Genomic DNA, 12085 nt, shown 5'->3' with positions numbered 1-12085 from the left:
GAGCCAGGAGGTGTGTAAGGAAGCATCAGCAACATTTTTCTTTCCCTGTTAGCAATTAGAGGAATTCTAATTCTGATCTCAGCAGCCACATTGCTTAATATTTCTCTAAGGGTTGTAGAAGTCATTGCTTGATGGTTACTGCTTTGGACAGGTAGAGCAGATGTGCATCAGCCATTTGTTATCCACTGTGTGCTGAGAACTACTTAGGGCCTATCTGGAGGCTGTTTCTTTGGCTGCCATCAGCATTTCTGGCATCTGCATCACAGTCATCAGCCTGGTTAGCAGGAGGGACTCTGGCTATTATGATAAGCAGGACAGGCTGCCAGTGCAAAAAAATAAAATCTTGTGGAGAGTTTTGTTTTTCAAATGATTGTGAGGATGGAAGAATGAAGGATAAGAGGGACAGCTGACAAATCTGCTTGAGAAGATCCCGACTTCTTTTCTGTTCCAGCCCTAACAGCCATTCTCTCCTGTACGAAAGGTGACAAATGCTGATTAAAATCTAAACATGTAAAAAACATTTAAACATTTGAGAAATTGAAATTAAAAAAAAAAAAAAAGAAAAAGCAGAAACGTTGCTGCCTTCTGTACTGACAGTATTCCTATAAAATCTCTGCACCCCATTTTTGCCTACTAGGAAAGGAAAATTGGGAAATGTAAGTAACTGAGGACAGTGTCATCTTAAGCCAGTCAGAACCTAATCCAGACTGCTGATACATAAAGTACATTTTTCTTCCCTTAATATTTAAAGCAGTGCTGTTACCTCATTCAAGACCACTGCCCTTGCTTTTCAAACTTATACTCTTTAGCCTCCCTCAGTATCTAGTTTTTCCACAGGATTGTAGGTTTGTTACCAGTATGAAGGTTCCTGACCAGATGGGGTGGGGTGGTTTGAATTGGGCAGAACCTGTTTGTTTCTCAGTTGTGAAAGGCTTAGAAGTCTGCTTAAAAATAGATAGTTTATGGAAGGAATCTGTTACATCAGCTCCAGTTAATAACTGCTTTCAGATACAGAGGATATTCTTAGGAAAAACTGGATTTGTTTCATCATTGTGATTTTATTTATTTTTTTTTTTTTTGCACTCTCCCATGAAGATGTGCATTTTGGGATGAATCCCAAGGGTATCCGTAACAAATTTGACATTACAAGATACTGAGACCTTCTATATGAGTCTAACCATTGTTTCCTCTAAATACAGCCTGCCGCCATGGTTGAGACAGACACAAGAGCAGTCTTATTTACTGCAGTGTCCCATTTGTACAACTGACCTTTGCCATGAAGCAGTGAACTGTAAGCACTTAGTGCTGATGCATAGCTTAGGACAACCAAGCTAAGCAGCTAGAGAGTGGATTGAAAGGTTGCTTTTTCCTTATACTTCTGCCAAAAGTGTACAAGGGGGAAAAGAAAAAAAAAATTAATCTTGCCTCCATTTTTATAGCAGAATGGATCTGATATAGAGAAATAGGGCTGAGTATTAACCTGGAGGGTTGTAAACATGAATGCTGTTATGCAGATGATGTGATGAACAGTATATGCTCGTACAGTGGAGGTGTGCAGAGTCACGAGGGACTTCTGTGCTAATGTAGGTCAGTTTGTGGACAGTAACTTCTTGATTGTTACTGCTCATTGTTCAGGTCTGTTTGGTTTGTCACTAAGTGCTGTACGGACAGTATTATAATTTTCCTCTATGTGTGACACCTTGCCTTCAGAAACATATAACCTATGGTGCCACAGACGTTAATTGAAAGCAATGGAGGTTTTTGCAACTTCATCTTCATTATTTATTTGAAAATACAGGAGAGGAGATGCTGTTTTTCTCTAGGAGCCTCTCTCCTGTTTGCAGGATCTGACACTGGGTTGTTATGCTCAGCAAGCAGATTTTTTTAGCTTAGTCAGCTGCAGCCCATTGATTAGATCTTTCTCCTCATGGCTCAGACTGCACTGCAGCAGTTTGCAGTGCCTTGCCAAAAATACCATGTGTGTGAGGGTGGCTGTGTGATTCAGTGGGCAGAGAGAAGAGATGGCAGGCAGGACAACGTGGAGCCTGTTCATAGGAGCATGATGAAGGCTGCAGAAATGTGTCCACTAATTAAGAATATTTCCAAATGTCTGTGCAGTGTTAAAAATGAACTTCACTGCAGTGAACAAGGTTTTAGAAGATGAGAGTATGACACTTTTTTTTCTAATGAGGGGTTTCTAGAAAATGAGTTATTTTATAACACAAAGGAGATTAACTCCTACATCCTAAGACCCCAAATGTTCAAACATAAAAGCCCAGTAGATTTCATACTTAATTTTTCTTGAAACATGTAAGATGTAATGTTACTGGTAAGATTAGCATTTTTGCAGTAGAATAAAACAGATTTCTGGAGCTGTAGTACTCAGAGCACTGCATTAGCCTAGGAAGAGAGAAAATTTCTCTTCAACTTTGTATTGTAAAAAAGATAATTGCAGAAAAGGCTAACAGCCCAGCACTGTCACATTAATTTGTATAGGGATGAGAGGAAGGAGAAGAGTGGACCTATGTCTAAAAAATACTGCACATTTAATGTATTATAAAATGCAATTTCTGTGGGAATGGGTTAGTTACAGAGCATTATTGAACTTTAGAACTAAAGAACATTTCAGATAATTATGTAAAGGTTCTTGTTACTCTTGTTGGAGTACCAAACTTAGAGTTCAGGAGATTGTGTTGTTTTAAATCATCACATCTAAAGAAAATCAGTGTGGTTTAAAAGTATCAGGAGCAGACCAGCTGATAGATTTCCAGGTGATTAGCACACAGATACTCTTGTACCTTGTCCATTGTAACAGGCTGTTTCTTTGCTTTCTTCACCTGGAAGCCCTGGTGTAGGAAGTATAACCTTGGACTACCTGTATCAGGTTGCTATGATTTTTTTTTTCCTCATGTAGCAGCTCTCTAGTTAGAACTCTTGTGGTACAGGGCTGGGGGGAAGGAAATGCAACTCAGGCTCAAATCTCATATATGCCTGAAGGGAGCTATGATCCCATTTTCCATTTCCGAGTGCCTGTACTGCTAAGCTGCAGGGGAGTTGTGGTACCTCTGAATGTGTCATTCCTTCTGATCGGTGCTGTGTCATCTGAAGTTCTGAGCATTCTTTCCACTGGTCTACAGAAAAAGGAATGGGAAGCTATTACTGTGTTCAGTGGTCAGGGAACAGGGGCAAGTGAATGCTGAGTTGGGTTTACAGGTCAAGTCTTTTCTACATCAGGTAAGTGCATTTGCTGTCAGGTAGAAGTGTCTGTCAAACACTCCCTCTGTGATTGAAATATTAAATTAGTCTGTGCAAAATGGATCTTTTCCGACGTAGATGTTGTTAGTCTTGCATCTTAAGCATAATGTAGCTTAGGCATACAAGTGTGCTCTGGAAGGAGGGAGGTTTTCACGTCGTATGGAGGTGGGGGGGGTTTGAACTCTGTTCTCCTGCGTAAGAAACGAGTGTGGCAATTAAATGTTTGGAGGCTAAAGTTGTCCTGTTCAAGAATCAAGTGATAAATAAGATAACAGCTGGAGAAAGCTTTTGATTAAAAAAATAAATAAAAGTTGGTCACTCTTACCTCGCTTTCTAATGCGAGGAGAGGCATTGTCGTTCTCATCTCCTGCACAAATTCTAGCACGGGAATTTTATATGCTTAGCCTGTTGCCACATTGCTTGAAAAGACAAAGCTATCCTTTGCTCTTTTTTTATGTTAAAATCCACTGAAATTTTCAAGTTTACCAAGAATGAAGAATGAAAGAATGTTGTCTTTCTAACTCACCTCTTCGTATGTTTTGGTTTGGAAATAATACTACAAGAAACTCTGTTGGGTTGTTGGCTTTTGATTAATTGTTTTCTGTTGGAATATACAACTCTCAGCCAAGGTTTTTTTTTCACTTTACTGAGTTGTGTTTCAATATACTATTAGCTCTTGCCTCTGATCAGAGTGGTCTTTGCATTTTTATACTATGCACATCAGACCTTAAGATAAAGTGTCTGCTCACATGGCCTAAAAGCAATACTGACGTTCATTCTGCCCTCTTACAAACCACCTTTGTGCTTCTCACCACAGCCAGCAGAGATCTAGCTTTCTAGATGGGGTGCTGCAGCAAGCCTGGGAAAAGGGAAGTTGCCTCAAGTTGACAGCTTTAAAACCTGTGATGTTGGCGAAGTAGTGATAGTAAGAATGCTGGTGAGGGAAGGAAAAAAAAGTAAGGTGGTGGCTGTAGAAATAACTAGAAAATTTGGGTGGAAACTCATAAATAATCAGGCAAGTGGATTTTTCTTCATTTATAGAAAATAAGACACTAACATTAGAATTTGCACTGGGTGGAGAGGATAGGAGATGCATTAAGGGCAAACCTGCATGCTGGTTACTATGCCAGTTGGATTGTGGGAGGAGAGGAGGTTTAGGTATCAGATAATTTTAGGAAGGAAAATCACTGTAGGACCGTATGACTGGTCTGTGGTTAGGCTGTAAGCATCTCTGCTCTTGAATTTGTATTTTATACTTATGATCAGGAATAATCAGGGAGAAGTCCCTCTCTAGAGGGACCCCTCTCACTACTTACAGAGCTCTCTTAACCCGCACTGAAAGTTCTGTGTCTAATTGGAACCACATACGCCATGGAGGCAGCAGCCATGAGAGGATGATGGGGGATGACAACAGCTAAGCAAAATGCCCAGGTTTCTGAATGGATGCAATATTGAATTGTTTTTTAATTTGTTTTTTTCCTCATTTTGTTGTTTTTTTTATCATGTTTTTCTTTGGGTTTCTCTCTGTTTTACAGTTCTTTTGAGCTCTTCTTTTGAGGCTGTGTTTGATGCGTTGGCTTCCCATCCGCTGCTCGTAACCATCTCTGCTATGAGTTGTGAGTGAGCCATCATCATGCTTCTGGGTTTTCATTTTGTTTTGCTCTTTTGTTGTATATGGAAGTCTGATTACACCTGGTTTTATTTTTTCCCCTCATGATATGTTTGCTTTTCAGCAGGATCATGACAGCTAACTAAATGTGCTGCAGAAACCTAGAGCACTTGGGGTTTTGCTTAACGGGTTGGCAGATGGGTGGTACCAGAGACTGTGGTTTTGTCACTCTTGTGGCTTCAGAGGCAAAGGGAGGGGAGTTCTCTCATCTGACACTTTTGACTCCAGATTTTTCTGTTTATTCATTTCTAACTCCCTACTGAACAAACTGTGCTGCTGTCATTAATAATTCTGCAGTGTAGTACTGTTTAAATTAATATCTCAACATGTATGCGAAAGATGCGGAATTTGACTCCACAGTAGATGTGGAGGTTCAAATCACTGTGTCTCCTTTTAGGCCTAACCAATGGAAGTAGAAAATCCCTTGTACTTACCAGGATGCTGGCTTTTTGTTTATTTAAGGTTTCCTTTTTTTTTTCTTTTTACTCCAACTTTTCCAGCAAGTTATTTCAGTCCAAGATACATCTCCAAGTGCTTCCTGTGATCTGTGACACTTCCTTCCTCCCCTTAGCCTCTTCTCTCTGGTCTGCACTAGCTTTCTTTCATTTTCTTACTGTTGGAAATCCCTTTCCTATTTCCATGACTGATAAACTGATCCTAGATGACAGCAGTCCTGCCAGAGGCAAAGGTGGTGGGTCTCATGAGATGTTTGCACAGGTTGGGGAGGAACCAGTAGTCATGTTCTATTAGAATACCACAGGAGTAAGAAACAGCAGGAGGAAAGCACTGGCATCCAAATGTAAGTTATTAGGAATGGAGATGGAGATCAGGGCCTTCAAAGTTAGCAATCTACAGAACAATGAGATGAGAGAAAAAGTTTCGATGTGTAGGAAGAAAGGTAGTGTAAGAAGCAAAGATTCTGGTTCATGATGAAATAGGAATGTTCCTGAATTAAAGGGAGCATTTACGAGAAAGGTAAATTTAATTTGAATCATAAGGGAGACAGAATTGGCCCTTTTAATACAGGTGGTCAGAAGTGTTTAAAATGCAGAATGAGGAAATGTTCACGGGTGCAAAGCAGGACACAATTTGGGAAAATGTACCCACTTTGTACATGGGTTACTCTGAAAGTAATGTCTCCTATTTATTTCCTAATGGAAACTACAACAGACACAAAGGAAAATATAACACAAAACTCTCAGCTGCAAAGCATTGTTTTTTTCAACAAGGTCACCACCTACATACCTTTGCAAGTGACCAAGAGCCTGCAATTCATGCTTATAAAAATCTGCACCACTGTTTCATGGCTGTTATGACAATGTCATTGCTAAGAAAATGTTGTCCATGTTGTTCATCTTTAATTGAACTGAACAGATGGAAGTCAGAAGGCACCTAATCCAGACTGTACTGTGGGTGGCTGTGGTAGGATAGTCCAGCCAAGCTGTTCTCCATCGTCTTCAGATTGGTATGGGGCCTGACATTATTGTGTTGGAAGAGAAAGGTTGTCTTCTTTTCTGGCCTGATCCTGGAAGTTCAAGCCTTCAGCTTAATCAGCATAATCAGCATTACAACTTGATAGCTTGTCAAGGTTCCAGGAAGTTCAGGAGGATCATCACTTTCCTATCACAAAATACACTGCACATGACCTTAGCTGCTGGGGCTGTCTTGAACTTTTTCTTCAATGGGGAGTTCACGTGTTGCCACTCTGGACTGCTGTTTTGACTCTGGTGGTGACACCATGTTTCACCACGCTAATGATGTGATTCAGAAAACTGTAATCTTCAGCCTCGTTTCAATAGGTGCTGACAAACTCTACACAGTGTTGTTTCTGTTCCTGTGTGAGCGTTCATTGTGCCTACCTGGTGCAAACTTCTGTGATATTCCTATGTTGTCACCATCATTTCTAGTACATTGAAGCCGATATTCAGCTCCATATGCAGTTCCCTGGTTGTAATCCATCAGTTCACATGGATGAACTGATCAAGACCTTCATTTTGTTGTGTGGCAGCTGGGCATGGCCATCCAAAAAATGGTTTATTTTTCAAATCACTGTTGTTACTGCTTAAACACACCTGACTGTGCTCACATCCACTGTTTGGTCTCTTTAAATGTGAAGCAAACAGCAACTGAATGTGGGTGCCATTTTTCCCACGTGGGGGAACTCAGTTCCACCCCTGCTTCATACACACTTCCATGTCAGACACAATCTGTCCCGTGGCAACAAAATGTAGTGGGACATTGGTGGGAATGTTCAACCTCTACTGCCATACCAGCAACATTCACCTCTGGTGTCATGGGACAATGTAACAAAATAGGAGCCATTACTTTTGGAGCAGCCTTCATACATGATGCTGTCAGTTGTCTATGTTGTAGTACATTGCCCATATATTGAAAGGAACACAGTGTAATTTTTTTCCTTGTGGAACCAGTCTAATATATTATCCTAAGCTAAAACTCATTTTAAACCTAACTTCTGAGACACTGCAATGTACTTCATATCTCTGTCATCTTCCTGACAGCTCTGTGTGATGAATTACTTTTGCACACAATCTGAATTCAGGGGACATGCTTTATCATGAATAACATTTTTCATAGTAATACTGATGTGGGAAAAAATTTAAAAAGTCATCAGCTTGTTAGCTTCTTATTTTCCTGTTAGTTGGGGGATTTTTATCAGTTATGCTATACACGATTCCACAGTCTGTCAGAACTTGCAGAATTTCAGTTCTGTGTCTGGTGTGGACAGCTCTGGACAGCTGGGATGCTTTATCCAGGCCATTCTTCACTGCTGGGCAATGTGGTGGTGGGATGTGTTTCTTTTTTTTTTTAAACAGGAAGAAGTGAGGTATGCAAAGAGATCAGAAGAACTAATACTGATGAATTCAGAAGATAAGTCAGCAGTTGGGTAGGCAGGAGCACTTACTGTTTGGATGGAAAATAAGTTATCACCTGCTTTCCCCAGTCATGGGAACATTTGATTGCAGTATTTAGTGACCCAGTTAAAAAACAAAACTAATTGTCTCATGACTGGCAGGGTTAAATGTGGAGGGAAAGCCTTTAGGAGGAAAAAATTGTTAACATACATAACGTTTATCTATTTTGTTTAAAGTTCTGAACATCCTGTCAAAACAATTGCGAAGTCTTGCAGTGATCTCCTGCAGGCAGCAAATCAGAGAGGACTGGGGAGAGAGCTTATTGGATTCAGCTGCAGGTCTGGCTTGTGAACTGTTTCATAGCAGTTGCTGGGCAGAAGCTTGGTTAAATGATGGGTGAGCATTTGTTTCCATTCTGAAAGAAAAGAACAAACCTGCAAACTGCCTGGGATCTGGTTTTGGAATAGATATAATTAAAGAGAGTACTCTGTTACTAACAGTAAGTATTGATCTAAGTAATATTTTCAGAGATATTGCCAGCCATACTGAAATCAGCACGAGATACTTGGCTCCATGCATATAGATCTACATTTGATATCTGAGGACATCTAAGTAGGAATAGAACATAAAAGACAATCTTCCCTGTGCTACAGAAATTGAACGGTGTTTGTTCTGAAAGCATTATAGATTATACACTGGAATTGTGACTATTATGAACAATTCCTAGTATACTGTTATTTTATAGCTCATGAAAAATTTCCACTCGCAATGGCAAAGAGGAATGAATGTCCTCTTCAGGACAGCTGTCCTATAGAGGTCAGCTATGTGGAGGTCAGAACTATGGTAAAGAGTGATTCCAACATATTGTTCAGTGACAAGCATTCTGCTTTTCAGAAACCTGTATTGGTGAATTCAGTGCATACTGAAAGGTATTTTGCAGTAATTTGTCAGTAGGCATCCTAAATGTATGCTCTGGGAGGAACAGATATATGGTCATGAAAATCATATCTTGAATATTACCAGTGCTAAATAAGTACTTTACAGTTCAAGCTGTTGAACTGCAAGATTATATGCTGTGTTAAGTGTGTGGCAGGCGTGTATGGGTTCTGCTTGTGAAATGTGACTTTTTGTTTGGAGTCACTGTAACTGCAGAGCTGCATTATGGATGCTATTCAGGTGCATATTAGCAGCATGGTGTTGATGATCTTGTTTAAAACATGCTCCAATTTTTACTCTTTGTGAGAGTTTTGAAATGTAGAGCTTTCCTGTATCCAGAAGGAAATAATTGACTTGTATGCACTTAAACTGACAGAAGTGTCCTAAATAAAAGCACAGTTTTAGGCTTCACTCTGAAAGCATAGGCACAGGTGAAAAACAAACAGAAATCAACTGACCTAAGTGGGACAGCTCATCCCAACAGAATGGGTATTGGTGTGCTCAGATTTCTGCAAGAATAGCATCTCACTTAGCATCATTTTCAACACTTAGTGCTTTGCCTAGGCTTAGCTTTAAGGTGCCTGAACCTGGTTTTACCACATGAATTTTGAAAGCTCTGCTGCTAACTCTGGGCCTTCTAGCTAAGCTGAAAGAATTTGCCAGATGTCATTATTTAAATGCAGTTTTTTCAGAATAAAGGAAGTCACACTGTGAAAAGTAATGTCCTTGTAGAGACGGCATTGGAAAGAGTTGGGGGTGTTGCTCAGCCCCTCCAGCTCCAAATAAAAGTCAGAGGAGGGCTGCCTTTTTCCCAGAGTACCTTTATCAAGCCTTCACCTCCCAGGGGACGTGAAAATCAAGAGAATCAGAGCAAGAAAAACTAAACATACTGGGGAAAAACTGGTGAGGAGTAAAAAAAAATAAAATAAAAATCATGTTGACAAGCAGTGTCAGCAAAGTTGTACACATGTCAGGGGATTCTCGTTCTTGTCCTGAGCAGGCTGCCCTCAAACTTTGCTTTGCTGTTGTTATTCTGACTGAGTTTTGCACTAGCATTTCTGTACTAGCTTTTTCCTTGACCTGGGGTTTAAAAGGGAAGTTATAATCCCGGAAAATATTCTTATCTCTTTCTACTACTGCTGTTCTAACCTATCCCTGTTGTAACTTTTCCTTCTGTGTAAAATAAACTTTTATGGAAATGCAGAATCTCAGAATGCTACACAGGTGGCCGCTAGAGCAGATGAGAGCTTTGTATCCCTTGGGTCTGTAAGATGAATATGTAAGTTCTCAGCAGGTAGCTGCATGTAGGATTTAGTAATCTGCTCCTTCTGAAATGTTTCTGTTGTCTCCCTTCAGCCTCGCAACGTTGCTGGTTTTCGAGGAACGGTCCGTTACGCTTCAGTGAATGCACATAAAAACCGAGTGAGTATTTCTGGGCTATGAAGGATTAAACACGAGTTTATTTCTCCCCAGGAAGTTGTTCTCGGGAGCACAGGCTTAAAAGCTGTGAGTTCTGCTTTGTAGCCTATGTAAGTAAATCATCTGAATTCCATTAGGATGTCAAGAGTGTTTTCTGTAGAATCAAAATTATGATTCAGTTATTGAATCCTCTCGAGTTGGTAAACTTCATGATTTTCATTATTGCATTATTGGACACTGATTAAGAGGAAAAAACTCCCACTGATGCAGTTACCAGTGTTACCTTACAGCCTGCTCACTAATTTCCAGCACTACTTGACTGTGAGACGAGTGCCATCACATCCATTTTCCCCCTGGAGTTTTGGATTTTAGCAGCATGCCCTCAGGTGAAAAGTTACTTAGTGGAACTCAAGTTTACTTTTTTTTTTCCTGAAGATAACCATTATTTCCAGAGGATCTGACATGTTTCATTCTGAACACTTCCAGAAATCTCATCCACCATTTTTCTCAAAACATTCTTGTCCTATGTCAGTAATGCTTCCTATGTAGAAGTGAACTATAAGTCCTCTGGTCCTGCTGCAAAGTGCTTGCCAGATGAGAATTATCAGCCCTCCTCCAGCTTCCCAGCATCCTAACTGCTGTCACTTTTTCAGACAGTGTGTTTGTAAATGTAAATTGGTATTGAATACATTAATATTCAGCATTGATAGTTCTAATCATTGCAGTATTCTATACGTGGCGGAAGTCATCTTGGAGTTTTTACTTGCAGTCTTGTTATAACAGACTGAGTCAGTGGCTCAGCCATTTGCAGACCTATAATAAATAGGTCTAGCAGAATGCTGTTACCTAAAGAATGTTTTTATTCACCTCATCCTCTGCCCTTGTCGTAAGCACCATATTCCCATATCTTTTCCCATAGTGATCCTGGCACTTGAACTTTCATCTGAAAGAGTATTTGCTATACACAGCGTACATACATACATGTGTGTGTATGTGTTTTACATATATATGTACCAGCACACAGGTATATATATATAAAAACATAGGGATTGGAGGAAAAAAAACCAACCATCTGCTTTAGTTTTCTGCTTGCAAAGGGGTCCTACAAGTGCCTGAGCTGGTGCAAACTAAGATATATTGTCTTTGTGATATATAATCTTTCCTGATTCTCATTTTTCTAGTATGTGCTGGAAAGTATTTGTGATACAGGGCCATACTGAAAACAAAGCCCCCCATAATTAGGAAATAAATAAAGATAAAGCTTTTTCCAAATAGTTTACTCTGGGCTTCTGGGGGACGTGGTTCTTCAGATTCCTTTGATATGTCAGAGAATTCTATTCCTACTTACAAAGTACTTCTGTAATTAGCGTGGCCCAGAGCTCACTATTCTTAGAGTCTCTTTGTAGCTACCTGTAAATTCCTTAAGTTTGAAAATGAGGAGGAGGAATCTGCCAGCAGCTGAACTTTCAGGAAAGCTTTAGGAAAAACAGTTGTTTTTTTCTGAGGGCAGGACTTAAAAATTCAAAATACGTTACTTTGAAACACCATCCTTCTGGTGAGGAACAAAGGTCTGAGTTGTATTAATTCAGATGGGTGTTAATTATGCTTTCTTCTGTCCCTTAGCAGTTGTCTGAATGTGGCTTTATTAAAAATAAATCTGTAGGATATCTCATTAAAAACAAGACTTATGAGGAAGATTCAGGTTGTTTTACGAGGGGAGGTTACTGGCTGTAAGACGTCCTTCATTGCCAAAGGTGGAAAGAGTGATACAGGGTGGGCAGCTGAATGCCATAATGTTTTCTGGTGGATACTGATAAAACTGAAGTATGATTTTGGGAATTTTCAGCTGTAGCTGACATCAGCTGAAGTTCTATTTAGACACAGACATTGCTGCTTAATGCATGCTGTTCTGAGAGATCATAGTCTGGATATT

The 12085-nt window shown here is 39.9% G+C and overlaps 1 protein-coding gene across 1 annotated transcript in view; it reads left to right on the top strand.

Moving 5' to 3' along the window:
- Nucleotides 1-12085, top strand: part of TTBK1 (tau tubulin kinase 1) — an 86677-nt gene that overhangs the window by 27390 nt on the left and 47202 nt on the right. Inside the window, exon 7 of the mRNA XM_042877267.1 lies at nt 10090-10155. Within this exon, the coding sequence (XP_042733201.1) occupies nt 10090-10155 (66 nt within the window). The remainder of the gene's footprint in view (nt 1-10089; nt 10156-12085) is intronic.

Source organism: Lagopus leucura, unplaced genomic scaffold (genome assembly GCF_019238085.1).
Source record: "Lagopus leucura isolate 7727_CA_CO unplaced genomic scaffold, USGS_WTPT01 Super-Scaffold_73, whole genome shotgun sequence".
Lineage (NCBI taxonomy): Eukaryota > Metazoa > Chordata > Aves > Galliformes > Phasianidae > Lagopus > Lagopus leucura.
The sequence above is the reverse complement of the archived record's forward strand: the minus strand, read 5'-3'. Positions and strand labels throughout refer to the sequence as shown.